The sequence below is a fragment of the Macaca thibetana genome, chromosome 14 (genome assembly GCF_024542745.1).
Source record: "Macaca thibetana thibetana isolate TM-01 chromosome 14, ASM2454274v1, whole genome shotgun sequence".
Taxonomy (NCBI): Eukaryota; Metazoa; Chordata; class Mammalia; order Primates; family Cercopithecidae; genus Macaca; species Macaca thibetana.
In genome coordinates this window covers 7,719,804-7,738,792 of record NC_065591.1, presented here as the reverse complement: position 1 = coordinate 7,738,792, position 18,989 = coordinate 7,719,804, and the positions used below count along the sequence as shown (strand labels likewise).

The window sequence follows — 18,989 nt, the reverse complement described above, 5'->3', positions numbered from 1 at the left end:
GCCTGTTAGCCACGCCCCTTACCCGGGGGTCGGTCACTGCGCGGTTGGGAGGGGTGGGGAAGTGCGCGGGAGCAGGCCGGAGGTGTTGGGGGCGCGTTGGGTAGAGCCACCCTCCTCCCCTGCGGTCCAGGAACCGTCCACCAAGTAGGAGGAAGCGGCTCTGGGTGGGTGCGGCGGCCACTGCGAGCCAAGCTACGGGGCCGGGGACGCGCCTGAGAGCCTTGCGAGTGTACCGGGGGCGCGCCTTCTCCTGGTCTCCTGGGCCTGGCACCCAGCGGAAATTGGGAAGTGACGGGCACAAGCCGGATCATGAAGCGGGGAAGATTTCTCCACTTCCCCACTTCCTCTCCAGACGTCGGTCAGAGCAAGGGAAGAGGGAAAAGGTGGGGGCTGACGCCCCAAGGCCGCCCTCCTGTTCCCTCCCGATGAATGTGCTCAAGCGGAAGGTAACGGGGCCCTTGGACGTTTCTCGGGCTGGGGTCTGTTAGTCTTGTCTGGCATGGGTCTACTCACGGGCACAATTACACGTGGGTACGAGAGGGGCCCCTTCCGAATCACTTTGGCCTTTCAATATTAGGTAGGTTAGGCGTGGTAGCTCTGTGCTTTCCTCCTCCCTCAAACCTGGGATTTTTCTTTGGGCTCGATTTTACATTTGTCAACTGGAAACCCCAGCCTTTTGCATGTGCAAGAAAGTTTGTTTTATGAAGGCCCCTTCTGCGTAGTCTTTACGTGCCAAGCCAGTGCCCTAGGGCAGTGTCATTCTTTCATAAGCTTGGTGACTTTGCAAGGGGGCATACTCTGGCTGAGGGGGTCCTGGGGAGGGGTCTGTGAGAGGTCTTCACTAAACAGTGGCTAAATACGATTTATTGAATCAGTAGTAGTCATTGCTTGAGCAGTCTAATCCTCAGGGCAGATCCCTATTGCCTTTTCTTCGAGAAAAATGTGTCACCGTAATTTAAGCCTGACTAGCGACCCAGTTGACTTTTTCATAGCCTGAGTTTTTATTCCTTAAGCTCTTTTACATTGGCAAGGTTTGGTAGGACAGCCCTTGTGTATGTGGCCAGCTTCTGCTCCACTTGGGAACAGATCAGAGCTAACTTTGCCCTGTCATCTCGGAGGATGCAGCCTGGGAGTATCTGATGCCCTACTCCTGGTGGGTTCATACCTGCTTATACTCTGTGTGAGAAGTTTCAGGGATAGGAAATAAATGTGGGTGCAAGTGCTTATTTATCCCACCAAGATATTTCATTTGCTGTCCTGGAAAGGCACATCTTTGGGGCCATTCCTAGTCCTTTAAGTGGGGGAAATATAAAGGGTCATAGTGTCCACTACTAGGAACAAGTCCTTGTTCTGCATTAATACTGCATTCTATTTTCCTCAACTCAGGTTATACACGTCCACGACTATCCGGAATCGGGCTTTCCTGCTGGGTGCTCTGAGGCAGGCTGTATGGTGCATGGATTTTTGCTTTTGTTTAGAGTAAAAGAGTGGGGCAGGGTCTCAGATTGGGTACTTGTCCAGCAAGAGGATGGGGTATATGAGTCTCATTTGTGAGAGTTTTGTGTTTAATTGACTTACCAAGTTTCTTTTGTGGTTGTTAGGTAGGGTGGCTACTAGATTGAGAGTCTGGAGTCAAACATCTGAAGGGACAGTCTCCCTGGAACTCAAGCTCCTTGCTTGCTTTCAGGTGGTAGAGAATGCCAAAAATTTGCCTGAATTTGCTTGGGACCCAGCACCAAGTGACAGTGGGGGTGAAGAGCATAACTGCCCATGAATTTTTAGAACTCCTGGCTGACTCTTTGTGAGAATTAGAGGGAGTTTTGTGCATTTGTTCCTTTGTAAACATTTGGCAGAAATGCATTGACTTACTCAGGGAGTGGTGGTCAACTATTTGCAGTTATGTTGTTGTGTAACAGAGCTCCTGATATACTTCGATGTAAGAGACTGCGGGAAATACTTGAACATCATGTTCTCCACTGATGTCTTTCTATCTGTTTGTGATGACGGAAAGTGAGAGTTGAAAGTTGGGAGTGTAGTAGAAGCGACTGGCTCTCTAGAGAGTGTATTCATTTCTTGTGCTAGGAGTGGTCATTTGATTGAGTCTCCTCGTGTTGGCTGACAGGGCTTTGAAAAGCACAGAAGCTTGGTGTTGCACGGGACAACCAGCTCTGTTTTCTTTCACAGGGAAAAAAAACAACATAGTTGCTTGGTTACTCTAGGAGCTTAGATAGGATTTGTAGAACAGAAATCTCAATAGCAACAGTGGATTGTAACCACTCCACAGCTTCCTCCTATTAGGTGTTCAAAGATGAACAGCTTCCGGAAACACGTACAGACTTGTGGGGAGATCTGAAAGACCAAAGAGGAAAATATCTCCTCATCATTTTTGTGAGTGACTGTTTCTTCTTCCTATACAGAGCTCTGTAGTTTCAAGTTTAAGATTTTTTCTTTTTTCTTTTTTTTTTTTGAGATGGAGTCTCGCTTTGTCGCCCAGGCTGGAATGCAGTGGCGAGATCTCAGCTCACTGCAAGCTCCGCCTCCCAGGTTCACGCCTTTCCGCCTCAGCCTCCTGAGTCGCTGGGACTACAGGCGCCCGCCACTACGCCCGGCTAATTTTTTGTATTTTTAGTAGAGACGGAGTTTCACCATGTTAGCCAGGATGGTCTCCATTTCCTGACCTTGTGATCCGCCTGCCTTGGCTTCCCAAAGTGCTGGGATTACAGGCGTGAGCCACTGTGCCTGGCCCTCAAGTTTAAGATTTTGTCTTAAGACAGGAGAACTTATTTTTCTGGATTCACTTAATTTTGGTACTGGAAGACTTTTGATGCCACCAGACCATTTGGAGATCTCTGTAAAACATTACTTGATAGTCCCAATGCAGTGATTTCCTTCAAAGTTTCCTTGAATTAGATCTTTAGGCAACAAGGTTCCTGGAATTTTTCAGATCTCTGGTTTTAATGGTCTTAGGAGTACCTGGGTTTCAGGGCATCTTTAATATAGCTAGGTCTGTGCTTTGCTGCTTACTGTGATAGGGTGTATCACTATTGGATGCGGTTGAGTTAGCTGGGCCACCTATTCACACTTTCTCCTCCAATATCAGGCTTAGAAACTTCCTGATACAGTTTGGTTATAATTGTATCAGATGGATTTTAAAATTTTGTACTTATTTTTATATTATTTATATATTATTTTTTGAGACAGAGTCTCGTTCTGTTGTCCAGGCTGGAGTGCAGTGGTGAGATCTCAGCTCACTGCAGCCTCCGCCTCCTGGGTTCATGCAGTTCTCCTGCCTCAGCCTTTCAAGTAGCTGGGACTACAGGCCACCACACCTGACTAATTTTTGAATTTTTAGTGCAGACAGGGTTTCACTATGTTGGCCAGGCTGGTCTCGAACTCCTAACCTCAGGTGATCTGCCTGCCTCGGCCTCCCAAAGTATTGGGATTACAGGTGTGAGCCACCATGCCCAGCCTGGATTTTTAAATTTTTTGATCAGTTACACAACTCGTCTGGGCAGTCATTTGAATTGTACATGTGACACCTCAGTTTTCAATTTTCACCACTTGGTCTGAATAAAAACCTAAGGAGGGAAACAGACAATGGGATGTCCAAATGCTCTTGTAAGCCTGTGGAAGTTTTTGTCTCATTCTAGTGTCAGGAATTTGTGGATGGAATTATCTGGACTATTAGAATTGTTCCTTAATATTACCTCAGAATGTCTAGAGGCCCCTCCCCCGAACAAGTGCCTATGAGCTCCAGCAGCTCTCTGCTTCCTCTTCACTTTGGGCCTTTCTGCTTGCCATCTCCAGGTGGTTTTGCCATTTCTAAGGATTACCTCAGCCTCTGCTTTTATTTTTATTTTTTATGTAAAAATTTTAAAAAATATTTATTCATTCTTTTAGAGATAGGGTCTCGTTTTGTTGCTCAGGCCAGAGTGCAGTGGCATGATTGTGGCTCACTGTAGCCTTGACCTCCTGAGCTCAAGCCATCCTTCCACCTCAGTCTCTCAAAGTATTAGGATTACAGGAGGGAGCCACCATTCCTGGCCCAGCCTCTGCTTTTAAAGGGCTCTTAGGCCACGTGCTAGTTTTTAGTTTTTTAGCTTACTGTACCCAAAGTGGAGATGAGAGATCACAGGACAACTCTAGTGCCTTATGGCTAGGCCGAAAGAAACACGTAGTTTTTCCCAGGTAGTAGATAAGGCTCTGGCCATGGGAGTGTTGAGGACAGAGTTGTGGTAATTCTTTTTTCTTTTTGAGACGGAGTTTCACCCTTTTTGCCCAGGCTGGAGTGCAGTGGCGTGATCTTGACTCACTGCAACCGCTGCCTCCTGGGTTCAAGTGATTCTCCTGCCTCAGCCTCCTGAGTAGCTGGGATTACAGGCACATGCCACCACAGCCGGCTAATTTTGTATTTTTAGTAAAGATGGGGTTTCACTGTGTTGGTCAGGCTGGTCTTGAACTCCTGACCTCAGATGGTCCGCCTGTCTCGGCCTCCCAAAGTGCTGAGATTATCGGCGTGAGCCACTGGGCCTGGCCTCGTTTTGTTCTTTTATCATCTCTGCCAGGTTCTAGGTTTGCATGGCATTGTGTTTTGCTTGAGATGAAAGATAATATTCTATAGGGAAATAAACCTCTGGTTATTTCTAGGTTTGAATAGTCATAATTCCTTATTCTCTAGCTGTTTATGTCTTACAAGGCACTTCTGTCTTTTCTCTTGAACCTCTTAACTTTGAGGTAGGTAGGATAGATTTGTCAGAGGAAATAAGTGGTAAGTTTCTTTTTATTTTTTTTTGAGATGGAGTTTTGCTCTTGTCACCCAGGCTGGAGTACGGCGGCATGATCTTGGCTTACTACAACCTCCTTCTCTTTCTCCTGGGTTCAAGTGGTTCTCCTTCCTCAGCCTCCTGAGTAGCTGGGATTACAGGTGACTGCCACCACACCCGGCTAATTTTTGTATTTTTAGTAGAGACGTGGTTTCACCGTGTTGGCCAGGCTGGTCTTGAACTCCTGACCTTGGGTGATCCACCCATCTGGGCTTCCTAAAGTGTTGGGATTACACGCATGAGCCACCGTGCTTGGCCAGTTTCTTTTCTTTTTTTTTCTTTTTTTTTTGAAATGGAGTCTTGCGGTGTCACCTAGGCTGGAGTACGGTGGTGCCATCTTGGCTCACTGCAGCCTCCACCTCCCAGGTTCAAGTGATTCTCCTGCCTCAGCCTCCCGAGTAGCTGGGATTATAGGTGTGCACCACCACACCTGGCTAATTTTTGTATTTTTAGGAGAGACGGGGTTTCACCACATTGGTCATGCTGGTCTTGAACTCCTGATCTCATGAGCCACCGCACCTGCCTAAATGGTAAGTTTCCTAAGATAACAAGTCAGTGATACCTGTATCTGGAACTGAGACCATTGAATTCTTAATTAAGGATCCCTTTTGTGCTGTGCCACGCTTCTGACCTCTACTTATTGATTGTATTTTTTTCCCATTATCCTGAGGTTTGTGTCATTGTCTTCAAATCCAGGGAAATGTCTTGTTCTGTAGGAGCAGCTAGATGGGCATCCCAGTACGAAAGTTTCTAAAAATGAGGACCCTTGTTTGGAGATTATTAAGAATGTTTCTTATCTTAGTATTGTCATCCAGGTAGCTCTTTGTTTCTTAAACTGATGTGACAGATAGCATCCTGGTACTTGGATGCTATCTGAGAGTAGCCACAGGTAGAGAATGGAGCTAAGCTCAGAACCCTATTTCCTAGGGGCAGGCTTCTCTCATTCAGATTCTGCCTGTGCTATTGTGCTTTGTGAGTGTGGACTTGAGAATTTCTCTCCACTCCTTCACTACCTGAAGTTTTATCCTTCTGTGTGGTGGATAAGTATATAATTTTGAGACCAACATCCTGTCTTCTCCTACCCTACCACAGCTTACTCAGATCATAATGAGAGCTGCAGGGTTAACCTGCTTAGCAGAGCCTGTTAGCTGCAGTAATTGCAGCTTCATGCCTTATAGGTGAGAAACCAGATATTTCCTGTAAGCAGTCTGCTCTGTGAACAGAAGCCCAAGGTATAAGATATACCTCTGTCCCTTAAAGAGGAAACAGTGGAGGATGTAATGTGGTCTGGGACAGGGGGATTGGGCATGAACTCAGCCACTAGGCTTAGTTTCTATTCCCATACCTCGTTGGCTTACACAGGGTCCATGTTCTCTGCTTCTAAGCTTTAAGTTTTAGTCATTTGACACGGTCCTGCCTTATACCTTGACCTTTCAGGGATAGATTGTGTAGCAAAGGGGCATTGGAAGAGCTGTGATTCTGGTCCTGACTCTAACACACTTTGAGTGGGGCAAGCCATGTAAAAACTCTGAGCATGTATGTGTGTCCATCTGTTAAATGGAGATAACGATTCTTTGCCCTGCCTACCTCACAGGATTGTGAGGCCCAAATGAGGTCCTCCCGTACCTGAGAGTGCCTTGAAAACTTGGGAAGTACTGTGAAAAAGCAGAGAGATCATATTGGAACAATGTTGTGAACTGCTTGCTTGTTGCAGTCTAACTCTCTTGCCTTAATTGGACATGGGCTGAGAGATGGGTCATACCAAAACGTGAGTGGTCGTTTCCAGTGTTTGAGAGTTAGGCTTCAACAGTGAGCTAGGCTTCAAAGCTGTTTGGTGAGCTTGGGTTGAGAACATTGAAGAATTGAGTGATCTAGGAACCCTTTCTGCATTTTGTTCTGCTGGTTTGTACTTACAGGAGATGTGAAGATTTTTATCCTGTGTTGCAGTTCATCTCTGCTCCTCCTCTCACCAGGAAGTTGGGTGAGGTGGCAGGGTTTGTAAAGGGGAGAATGGGAAGAAGGCTGTAGGCAAAGATGACTGTTTGGGACAGTCAGAAGCTTTGTTATATGGGAGCTACATTTTATGACACACTCCTGGAGAGGAGGGTTTGGAGGCCCTGGAGGTAGCTGGCAACAGCTGGGTGCTGTTGTGTGTCCAGTTTGGGACCCATCAGGTAGCATGCCCTGCCCCCCTAATTGCTAACCCTCTGTCTGCTGCTTTATCAGACTACGCGTTTGTTCACATGGAGAAGGAAGCAGATGCCAAAGCCGCAATCGCGCAGCTCAACGGCAAAGAAGTGAAGGGCAAGCGCATCAACGTGGAACTCTCCACCAAGGGTCAGAAGAAGGGGCCTGGCCTGGCTGTCCAGTCTGGGGACAAGACCAAGAAACCAGGGGCTGGGGATACGGCCTTCCCTGGAACTGGTGGCTTCTCTGCCACCTTCGACTACCAGCAGGCTTTTGGCAACAGCACTGGTGGCTTTGATGGGCAAGCCCGTCAGCCCACACCACCCTTCTTTGGTCGCGACCGCAGCCCTCTGCGCCGTTCACCTCCCCGAGCCTCTTATGTGGCTCCTCTGACGGCCCAGCCAGCTACCTACCGGGCCCAGCCGTCAGTGTCACTGGGAGCTGCCTACAGGGCCCAGCCTTCTGCCTCTTTGGGTGTTGGCTATCGGACTCAGCCCATGACAGCCCAGGCAGCCTCTTACCGCGCTCAGCCCTCTGTCTCCCTTGGGGCCCCATACAGGGGCCAGCTGGCTAGTCCTAGCTCCCAGTCTGCTGCAGCTTCTTCACTTGGCCCCTATGGTGGAGCCCAGCCCTCGGCCTCGGCCCTTTCCTCCTATGGGGGTCAGGCAGCTGCGGCTTCTTCGCTCAACTCCTATGGGGCTCAGGGTTCCTCCCTTGCCTCCTATGGTAACCAGCCATCCTCTTACGGCGCCCAGGCTGCCTCTTCCTATGGGGTTCGTGCAGCTGCTTCTTCCTACAACACCCAGGGAGCAGCTTCCTCCTTAGGCTCCTACGGGGCTCAGGCAGCCTCCTATGGGGCCCAGTCTGCAGCCTCCTCACTAGCTTATGGAGCCCAGGCAGCTTCTTACAATGCCCAGCCCTCAGCCTCTTACAATGCCCAGTCTGCCCCATATGCTGCACAGCAGGCTGCTTCCTACTCTTCCCAACCTGCTGCCTATGTGGCGCAGCCAGCCACAGCTGCTGCCTATGCCAGCCAGCCAGCAGCCTACGCCGCACAAGCCACTACCCCAATGGCTGGCTCTTATGGGGCCCAGCCAGTTGTCCAGACCCAGCTGAATAGTTACGGGGCCCAAGCATCAATGGGCCTCTCAGGCTCCTATGGGGCTCAGTCGGCTGCTGCGGCCACTGGCTCCTATGGTGCCGCAGCAGCCTACGGGGCCCAACCTTCTGCCACCCTGGCAGCTCCTTACCGCACTCAGTCGTCAGCCTCATTGGCTGCTTCCTATGCTGCCCAGCAGCATCCCCAGGCTGCTGCCTCCTACCGCGGCCAGCCAGGCAATGCCTACGATGGGGCAGGTCAGCCGTCTGCAGCCTACCTGTCCATGTCCCAGGGGGCCGTTGCCAACGCCAACAGCACCCCGCCGCCCTATGAGCGTACCCGCCTCTCCCCACCCCGGGCCAGCTACGACGATCCCTACAAAAAGGCTGTCGCCATGTCGAAAAGGTACTGTATGCCCCCCCGCCTCTGCCCCCAGCTGGGGCTTAGGGCAAGGGGCTGAGGTTGGCATGGGAGGGAAACTGGAGGCATCGGCCCCTCCCTTGGTCTTCTCTTCTCTATTTCCGTGGGATGTCCAGAGGCCGAGGGGAGCAGTGTCAATGAACTTCTCTGGTCACCAGGGTTCAGGTGGAGCATAGTGCTCAGCCTGGGGTGGTAACTGCTAGTCAGACCAGGCACACTGTCACCTGTCTAGGCTAGCCCAAGTGTCATTGGAGCTACTGCCTGCAGGACTGTGGCCCATATCTTTTCCCACTGTCTCAAGGATCCTTAAGCCTATTACGTGGTTGTCCTGGCTTTGGCAGGGATGGGGGTTAAAGAGTAGTCCCTTTGGCACTCACTGGCTAAAGGCAAGTTTATGAGGTGCGTCCACTCTGGGAAGTTGGGGACCTTGCTTTCATCCGCCGTTCTGTTGATAAACAACCAAGGTCTTTCTCTGCAGGGCCCAGGGGTGGAGATAGTTTGCTGTGGTGTGGGAATGTAGACCAAAATCCACCTTGGCCAGTTCAGAGGGGAGGACTTCAGTGGAGGCTTTGGTTTCCCACTGAGTTGAAGCCAGGCTTGATTTTTTTGGCCTGGATAGGGTGATGAGCCTTCTGACTAAAGGAGACCAATCTCTTGGAGACCAGTGTGATCACACCCTCCCTTTCCCCATTGGCATCTCCCCAGTGCCCACCTGGAGTCCTCCCCTCAATTGTCTCATTCACCAACTGTCTTCTTCTCTCGACTAGGTATGGTTCCGACCGGCGTTTAGCCGAGCTCTCTGATTACCGCCGTTTATCAGAGTCGCAGCTTTCGTTCCGCCGCTCGCCGACAAAGTCCTCGCTGGATTACCGTCGCCTGCCCGATGCCCATTCCGATTACGCACGCTATTCGGGCTCCTATAATGATTACCTGCGGGCGGCTCAGATGCACTCTGGCTACCAGCGCCGCATGTAGGGCCATCCTGGGATGGGGCACCACAGGGCGGGAGGGAGAAAAGAGGTGGGTAGGGTTACAGATCCAGGTTATAACTACTCTGGCCCATACCTTTCCTGGTTGTGGTTTTTCATCCCCTCTACCATGTGGGCCTTCCCCAGGAGATGATCCTTTTGAGTGTTCGGCAGTAACCTACTTTGTTCCTTCGCCTCAGCAGCAAATCTTGCTACTGGCTCTAGATCTGCGGTTTTCCCTCTGCCCTGCCTCCCGTCTCCCCAGAATGGGAATTTCTTTTATGTTTTTATTTTTTTCCTGGCTCCTTTTTATTTTTGTGCGCGATATTTAAGGTCGTCTGGATGGGGAAGCAACCTGCAGCTGAGGTCGCCGGCGCCTTTTTCTTTTTAGATGGGAAGGAGGCCAGGAAAGGGTTAGCTTAACCATTTCCTATGCGCCAAGCTGTGCCAGCAGTCCAGGGTACCCTGACTGTCCCTCTGTAGACTGTTGAGACTGAGTTCTTGTTGGGACAGTCAGTTGGCATGTATCCAAGTCCCTGCTGACCGCTAATGTTCTAGCTGATGGTGAGCGGCACAGTCCCACTTCCCCATCTCCCCAAGTAGGTGGTGTTAGAAAACCTTAATTTTTTTTCCCTTTTGTATGGACTACAAATAAAACTTGGGGCAATTTGCAGTTTGGAAACCTGGTTGTCATTGTCTTGATTGCATTCAGTGTCAAAGCAGCCAATTTGACATCCAGGAATACATGATAGCTAAAGGGAAGGCAGTCAGAGAACCCAGGACTGGTGAGGAAAGGGGTTTGAATGTGGGAATTAGAAGGATTGCCCTGTGACCCAGAAGGATTTAGCTTATCGTCGTCCTGCTAGCCTGCCATCTTTCAGACTGGAGTCCAGAGCAAGTGGCCTGGTCCTCAGCCCTCAACTTGAGTTAGTCACACCAAAATGCAGTAAATAATGCCCATTTTCCTCTGCCTGTGCTTGATCATTTTCCCTCACTTTTCTCTAGTTCAGGAATAACCTGTGTTCCAATGGGATGGTTCTGGGGTTTGGCCTCTCAGGAAGTGGGGAGTGGGCTGCCGTGGTATTTACAGGCTAGTGGATCCTTTAGGCAGTAGGCTTAAATGAGTGCTGGGGCTGGAACCCAGAGAGGAACCAGTAGTGGAGTGGGGGTAATGGCATTGCCTGATACTGCCCTATGGTTGGAAGAAGGAAGGGCAGAGAAAACTTGAAGCAGGTATGGGGCATTCTGGTCGTATTTTGCCTGTTGAGCTGTTACCATGGAGCATCCTCCTGTGTCCTGCCAACCCCTGCCATTATAGTAACCGGAGACTCTTTTTCCCTATTCCTATCTGTGAAGATTTTCAGATGTCCTCTCTCTGGGTTTATATTTGAAGGTATAGAATCTGGGAAGGGGTGGGGTGCAAGCATAACCAAGTAGGGATGCTAGGGTTGGGTGGGGAATTGAGGACTCTCTTTATGCTTTTATTCTAGGGCTGGGGATTGAGGACCTGGGCAAAAAATAGGACATTTCCAACCAGGGACAAGATGGAGGCTTGGGCTTAATGCTGGGTAAACGGAAGACTGGTTGAGTGGGATAATGGGAGAACATACTGCTCCTTTGGGAAAAGGAGCTTTAAAGACTGGGTTTGGGAGCCTATTGGGGCAAGGCGACTTTGGGGAGGTGTATGTGTCAGTCAGGTGGAGGTCAGGTGGGTTGTCTTACGCCTCCTTTACTGGCTTCATGTGAACTTGCCTGTGACAGTATCTTGCCCTAGATGTCCTCTTCCCTCTTGCCAATGTGCAAAAGCATTCAATCTTACGACTGTGAGTTCTTATTTGTGGATGCTAACTGGGGTAATCTCAGGGAGTACTGGGGGCCATGGCTCTTTGCCTTGCTTCTCTTTCTGCTCACTGCTTTGCTTTCAGGTGCTTAGCTGCTCCTTTTTATTTCTTTGCAGGACTGGGAAAGAATGGGAGGAGGATTTTGATAAGTTTCTTGTTTTCTGTGTGGTGATGGGGTGGTCTGAGGGTCAAGCTAATAAGCCTACCTTTGGTTATTACCCTGGAAAATGGAGGGTTGATGGTAGGGTTATGATTGTGGCCTGCATATTTGCAATTTTTCTTTGTCAATGTGGCTTTCTGTCATCTTCCTTTCTCTCCAGTGAGGGTTCTGCCACTGTCTCAATCCTTTGGTTCCTGCAAAAAACAGCTAAATGTGCTCTCAGGGCCCGTGGTGATGTTCTCTGTCGCAGCCCCAGGTCTTGAAAGTGACCTGGCCCAGATGAGCGCTCTGCCTGCTTGTCATCTTTAGGTCCTGCTGCCCCTGCTGCCTCAGCCCTCAGGCTCCTAACTGCTCAAGCCAGAAGGAGCTACAAAGCCAAATCATTTGTCATTTTTCTCTTGCAGATTGTTTTAAAATCTCCCTCCCCTCTTTTATTTTAATTATGTCACCTGTGTTAATCCTATAGCCTGCTTCTTTGGTTTGTGGATTGCTGATCTGAAGTTCTATAACTTGGGGAAAGTTGGGTCGAGTGAATGGGAGGACAGACATTGAATGTGTGTTCTGGAAAAATGGACTCTCTATCTTCAGATTATTCAACTTCTCCACCTATCACCTCTACAACTTGGCCTTCGTTGGAGAAGTTTTAGTTGGCTTATTCCTGGAACAAGACCACCTAGAGGCTTTTAGCCCTGTCACCCTGCCCTCTTCTGAGGTTTGGACCTTGTTTTAAATTCTGTGTGTGGTGGACTTGAGACCATCTCTTGTAATGGAGGTAGTGGGACTATCACTGAGGGGGTCAGCCTATCCAGGTAGGCTACTGTTGTAGTCAAACCCATCACTTAAATTCTGCCACAGTCTGTGCACAGACTGTTGGTTGATCCTCCAGGCATTTTGTCCTATTAAGCCAAATAGGTGGATATCATGGGATGGATGAGGTCATGATGAAAACAGATTTACTAGATTTATGGACCTAGTATACTATGTACATATGGAAAACTGAATTTTACAATCTATAGGTACCTTTGGTCATAAAGAGTTAAAGTCTATAGTTTTCTAGAAAATAATTCTTAAATCTGGGTTTCATGTCTAGATTTAAATCATATGTATCTGTAGTGCTTCAAATGTGGCCAGGTGTGGTAGCTGACACCTGTAATTCCCAGTGCTTTGGGAAGCTGAGGCAGGAGGATTGCTAGAGGCCAGGAGTTTGAGGCCAGCTTCGGCAATACAGTGGGACCTTGTCTCTACAAAAAAAAAAAAAAAGGCCAGCTGTGGTGGCACGCACCTGTAGTCCTAGCCACTTGGGAGGCTGAAGCAAGAGGATTGCTTGAACTCAGGAGTTGGAGGTTATGATCACGCCACTGCACGTCAGCCTGTGTGACAGAGCAAGACCCTGTCTCAAATAAATTAAGAAACAAATGCCTTGCTCAGCTAGCTGAGGCAGGCTTTGGGCTGACCTTGAGGGATTTATTGTCTGGGAGGCAGGACCTACCTCAGTGAGCTAGTTTATATGAATAATTATTGATAGGCAAGTGGTAGATAAGGAAGGAGAGAATGTGGCAGTAGTCGCAGGTAGTTAAAAATTTTTTTGGAGAAATGGTTTGATTTAAAAACCGACTTGGGGCAGGTGTCATGGCTCAGGTCTGTAATCTTAGCACTTTGGGAGGCCGAGGTGGTCGGGTCCCTTGAGTTCAGAAGTTAAGACCAGCCTGGTATACATGGGTAAACTTCATCTCTACAAAAAAAAAATTAGCCGTGGTGGTACGTACCAGTAGTGCCTGTAGTCCAGCTGAGGCTGGAGGATCTCTTGAACCTGGGAGATGGAGTTTGCATTGAGCTACTGTCATGCTGCCGCACTCCAGCCTGGGCAACAGAGTGAAACCCCATCTGAGGAAAACATAAAAACAACAAAAAAAAGTAAACTGACTTGGTATAGACAAGAGTGACCGTTGTCTCTTTAATCAGGTTTTTAAGGTTTTTTTTTTTTTTTTGAGATGAGTGTCACCCAGACTGTAGTGCAGTGGCGCGATCCCCACTCACTGCAAGCTCTGCCCCCCGGGTTCCTGCCATTCTCCTGCCTCAGCCTCCTGAGTAGCTGGGACCACAGGCACTCGCCACCATGCCTGGCTTTTTGTTTTGTTTTGTTTTTTTTGAGAGGGTCTCACTATGTTGCCTAGGCTACACTTGAACACATGGCTCAAGTGATCTTCCTACCTTGGGCTCCCAAGTAGCTGGGACTACAGGAGGTTTCCTGAATTTGAATCCTGGCTCTACCTCTTCTTGGCTGTGTGATCTTGGACATATCAGGAGCACTGTCTCTCTTTTGTTACCTATAAAATGAGGATAATAGCTAACTACAATAAATTAATTAATACAACAAACTAAATTTATATTAGCGTAGCCAACACAATTATATTAGTCTTCGTAGCAACTCACATGCGTTAGCTATTTCTTTTTTTTTTTTTTTTTAAGATGGAGTCTTGCTCTTGTTGCCCAGGGGGGAGTGCAATGGCGTGATCTCGGCTCACTGCGACCTCTGCCTCCTGGGTTCAAGTGATTTTCCTGCCTCAGCCTCTCGAGTAGATGGGATTACAAGTGCCCGCCACCACATCCAGCTAATTTTTGTATTTTTAGTAGAGACAGGATTTCACCATGTTGGCCAGACTGGTCTTGAACTCCTGACCTCAGGTGATCCACTTGCCTTGGCCTCCCACAGTGCTGTGATTATGGGTGTGAGCCAACATCCCTGGCCAACATTAGCTTTTTTTTTTTTTTTTTTTTTTTTGGAGACGGAGTCTTGCTCTGTTGCCCAGGCTGGAGTGCAGTGGCGCGATCTCGGCTCACAGCAAGCTCTGCCTTCCGGGTTCACACCATTCTCCTGCCTCAGTCTCCCGAGTAGCTGGGACTACAGGTGCCCGCCACCTCGCCCGGCTAATTTTTTGTATTTTTAGTAGAGATGGGGTTTCACTGTGTTAGCCAGGATGGTCTCGATCTCCTGACCTCGTCATCCGCCCGCCTTGGCCTCCCAAAGTGCTGGGATTACAGTCGTGAGCCACCACGCCTGGCCAACATTAGCTATTTCTAAACCTATTTTGTAAATGTGGGAGTTGAGGTTGTTGGTTAAGTGACTATGTTTTTTTTTTTTTTTTTTTTTTTTTTTTTTGATATGGAGGCTTGTATCACCCAGGCAGTAGTGCAGTGGCGTGATCTTGGCTCACTGCAACCTCATCCTGGGTTCAAGCAATTCTGCCTCAGCCTCCTGAGTAGCTGGAACTACAGGGATGCACCACCACACCCAGCTAATTTTTCTGTTTTTAGTAGTGGCAGGGTTTCACCACGTTGGCCAGGCTGGTCTCGAACTCCTGATCTCAAATGATCCTTCCACCTGGCCTTTCAGAGTGCCGGGATTACGGGTGTGAGCCACCATGCCTGGCCTTAAGTTACTATTCTTAAGATCAAATGGCTACAAAGTTGGTGGCTCAAGGAACTGAACCAGACATTGGAACCATCTAGGGCTTTGTTTATAATCGTGCTGTACGACTGTTGGGAGAGTCAAATGAGAACATGTGACACGTATATATAGTCACTTCTCATGAAATGTTAGCCATCTCATATTAATGAGTTAGAACATTCTGGGGACACTGGGATGGCCTAGTGGAGCAGCACACAGCTGATCCAAAGATTTTGGATATAGGTGTGAGTACAGCACACACTTGTAATAGTGAAGGCAGTGAATTTTTGTAATTAGCGGTACCTAGAAGTGATTTGGCTACGGACCACATCAATTTTGGTCACCTCCAGTCTCTGGCAATACTATTTTGTGTCCTGGGAACAATTATTGTGGATATGGAGAAGAAAGGTTATTGATAATGCAGGGGACTTTCAAGACATTAAGGAAGGCTAAGAGGTGGTTGCTGGCAGTAGGATTGGCGCCTAGGAAGCCTTCTGCCTGATTACCATTGAATATCCCTGGAGCATACTGGCTTTTTAGTTTGCCCCCTTATCAGACTTGTAACTCATTTCTGGACCAGAAGCCAGAGTTATTTATTGGATGTATAAGTTATATTAAGATGTTTAAGTTATATATTCGTTCTTGAGCCTGTAAAACTCAGATTAGACTGGGCATGGTGGCTCACGCCTGTAACCCCAGCACTTTGGGAGGCTGAGGCAGGCGGATCACCTGAGGTCAGGAGTTCGAGACCAGCCTGGCCAACATGGTGAAACCCTGTCTCTACTAAAAACACAAAAAATTAGCCAGGCGTGGTGGCGTGTGCCTGTAATCCCAGCTACACGGGAGGCTGAGGCATGAGAATCACTTGAACCTGGGAGGCAGAGGTTGCAGTGAGTCAAGATTGAGCCACTGTACTCCAGCCTAGGCGGCAGAGTGAGACTCCATTTTGAAAAAAGAAAAAAAAAAAAAAACTCATATAGATTACATTTTTATGTCGTTTTCACTGTCACCGTGTTTACCCCTAAATTTGTATTTGTCCCTCATTTCCAAGAGTCTGATCTCTTATTTCTCATCTATATGCCTATATACACTGCCCTTTTTATTGAAGATTGGCAGCCAGAATACATATTTTTTCTTGGCTCTGAGAAAATGGCAGCTTTCTAGATGACTGGACAAGTCACTTAACCTCTGAAGAGCTTGGTAGCCTCTAGTCAGCAAATTAAGAATCACCAAAATAGCATCTACCATGTTCCAGACAAGGTGCTTTTATTTACTTATTTTAATTTTTTCAGATGGTCTCTGGTTGCTGAGGCTGAATGGAGTGCAGTGGCATGTTCTTGGCTCACTACAGCCTCTGCCTCCTGAGCTCAGGTGATTTTCCCACGTCAGCCTCCCAAGTGGCTGGAACTACAGGTGCGTACCACCACACCCAGCTAATTTTTTTGTATTTTTAGTAGAGACAGGGTTTCTCCATGTTGCCCAGGCTGGCCTCGAACTCCTGGACTCAAGCAGTCCACCCACCTTGACCTCCTAAAGTGCTGGGATTACAGGCATGAGACACTGTGCCCGACCAACAAGGTGGTTTTATTTTTATTTTTATTTTTTTTTTTTGAGACGGAGTCTCGCTCTGTCGCCCAGGCTGGAGTGCAGTGGCGCTATCTCGGCTCACTGCAAGCTCCGCCTCCCAGGTTTACGCCATTCTCCTGCCTCAGCCTCCCGAGTAGCTGGGACTACAGGCGCCCGCTACCTCACCCGGCTAATTTTTTTGTATTTTTAGTAGAGACGGGGTTTCATTGTGTTAGCCAGGATGGTCTCGATCTCCTGACCTCGTGATCCGCCCGTCTCGGCCTCCCAAAGTGCTGGGATTACAGGCTTGAGCCACCGCGCCCGGCCCAAGGTGGTTTTAAAACATCCCTTTTGCCAGGTACAGTGGCTCACGCCTGTAATTCCAGCACTTTGGGAGGCTGAGGCGGGTGGATCACCAGAGGTCAGGAGTTTGAGACCAGCCTGGCCAACATGGTGAAACCCTGTCTCTACTAAAAATACAAAATTAGCTGGGCGTGGTGGCACATGCCTGTAATTTCAGCTACCTAGTAGGCTGAGGCAGAATCCCTTGAACCCCGGAGGTGGAGGTTTTCTGTGAGCTGAGATTGTGCCATTGCACTCCAGCCTGGGCAACAAGTGCAAAACTCCTTCATAGATTAGATAGATAGATAGATAGATAGATAGATAGATAGATAGATAGATGATTGATAGATAGATAGATAGATAGATAGATAGATAGATTAGATAGATAGATAGATTAGATAGATAGAAGTGCAAAACTCCTTCTCAGATAGATAGATAAAACATCTCTTTTGATGTCATTCTCTGTAGTTCAGGTGGCAAGACAGAGGATTTGGATCAGATCTCTTTAATTGGCCTTTATGTTTTTTTTTTTTTGAGATGGAGTTTTGCTCTTGTTGCCCAGGCTGGAGCAGCGTAGTGGCGCGATCTTGGCTCACCGCAACTTATGCCTCCTGGGTTCAAGTGATTCTTCTGCCTCAGACTCCCTAGTAGCTGGGATTATAGGCATGCGCCACCACGCCCGGCTAATTTTTTTTTTTTTTTTTTTTTTTTTTTAGTAGAGACGGGGTTTCTCCATGTTGGTCAGGCTGGTCTTGAACTCCCAACCTCAGGTGATCTGCCCGCCTTGGCCTCCCAAAGTGATGGGATTATAGGCGTGAGCCACTGTGCCCGGACTAATTGGCCTTTTAATTGAAAATCTTTTATTTTTTTTAAGGGGCATTAAGTTCCTTTAGTACTCAGTAAAATACAGGTAGGTGTGTATCAGTATGAAGACACTTGAACTACAAACTTCTCTACCTGAAGCTTCATTGTGTTCCAGTTGTCAAAGTGGTGATCAAAATCCGTTAGCTTGGGTTACCTCTGGCTGTTTGGTACCTGCTTTTCTGTTTGGGGAAGACTGGAACGCGTACTAGGTGATGAGTAAAGGTGCGTGTTTTCAGTACTAAGTGTTCAGGTTTTTAACCTGATATTGACTGAAAATCCGAAGTCGTTTCCCTCCTTTGGGCTATCAAGAAGTTAACTCATACATTCATTCATTTACTTGTTAACTTAGTCAACAAATATTTGAGGGTGTTACCATGTGCCAAGTACAGTTCTAACACTGGGGATATAATATAAAATTAATAATATGCCTTTTTAAAATAAGTATAGGATTTCAAGTGGTAGTAAGTATTCAGAAAGACAACATGGAGTCATAGGATAGAGTTCCAAAGTAGGGTTGGAGTGAGTGATGTTAGATCGGTGGCAGTGAAGAACCTGAAGAAAGAATATTCCAGTCTAAATGAGCTTGGGATAAGGCCAGTATGTCTGAAGGGAGCACAGTTGGTGGTCAAGGGCCGTGGTGGTTAGAAACATTGGGAAATTCCGGCAACAAGCAGATTGGGGTAAGGTCTTACAGTGCAAGGAGAGGAGTTTGAATTTTGTTTCAATTGCCTTTAAAAAAAAAAAAAAAAAAACTAGGCCAGACTTGGTGGCCCACGCCTGCAATCTCAACACTTTGGGAGGCCAGGGCGGGTGGATCACGAGGTCAGGAGACCAGCCTGACCAACATGGTGAAACCCCGTCTCTACTAAAAATACAAAAATTAACCAGCCATGGTGGATGCGCCTGTAATCCCAGCTACTTGGGAGGCTGAGGCAGGAGAATCACTTGAACCTGGGAGGCGGAGATTGCAGTGAGCCGAGACTGCACCACTGCACTCCAGCCTTGGTGGCAGAGTGAGACTCCATCTTCAAAAAAAAATCAAAGCCAAGGCTGGGCATGTAATTTCAACACTTTTGAGAGGCTGAGGTGGGAGGATTATTTTTGGGCCCAGGAGTTTACTGAGACCAGCCTGAGCAACACAGAGACCTCATCTCCCAAAAATAAAAAAAAAAAAAAAAAAAAAAAAATTGGCCATGTGTGGTGGCACACACCTGTAATGAGCCCGGGAGATCAAGGCTGCAGTGACCTGTTATTGTGACACCGCACTCCAG

At 48.0% G+C, this 18,989-nt stretch overlaps 3 protein-coding genes across 5 annotated transcripts in view; 1 reads left to right on the top strand and 2 right to left on the bottom strand.

The window, feature by feature from the left end:
- The window catches only part of MRPL11 (mitochondrial ribosomal protein L11), a 242,991-nt gene that overhangs the window by 184,302 nt on the left and 39,700 nt on the right, over nucleotides 1-18,989 (bottom strand). The gene's annotated exons all lie outside the window — the stretch shown is intronic.
- CTSF (cathepsin F) overlaps nucleotides 1-18,989 on the bottom strand; it is a 105,866-nt gene that overhangs the window by 47,184 nt on the left and 39,693 nt on the right.
- Nucleotides 1-18,989, top strand: part of LOC126935346 (RNA-binding protein 4) — a 56,667-nt gene that overhangs the window by 788 nt on the left and 36,890 nt on the right. Inside the window, exons 1-3 of one of the 3 annotated variants that reach the window (XM_050756619.1) lie at nucleotides 1,311-6,804; nucleotides 7,050-8,514; nucleotides 9,297-10,179. The exons of 1 other annotated variant lie outside the window; for it this stretch is intronic. In XM_050756619.1, coding sequence (XP_050612576.1) covers nucleotides 7,067-8,514; nucleotides 9,297-9,504 — 1,656 coding nt within the window. In that variant the 5' untranslated portion in view covers nucleotides 1,311-6,804; nucleotides 7,050-7,066 and the 3' untranslated portion in view covers nucleotides 9,505-10,179. Of the gene's footprint in view, nucleotides 1-1,310; nucleotides 6,805-7,049; nucleotides 8,515-9,296; nucleotides 10,180-18,989 lie in introns of those variants that run through there. One more of the 3 variants, XM_050756618.1, reaches the window with a different exon arrangement.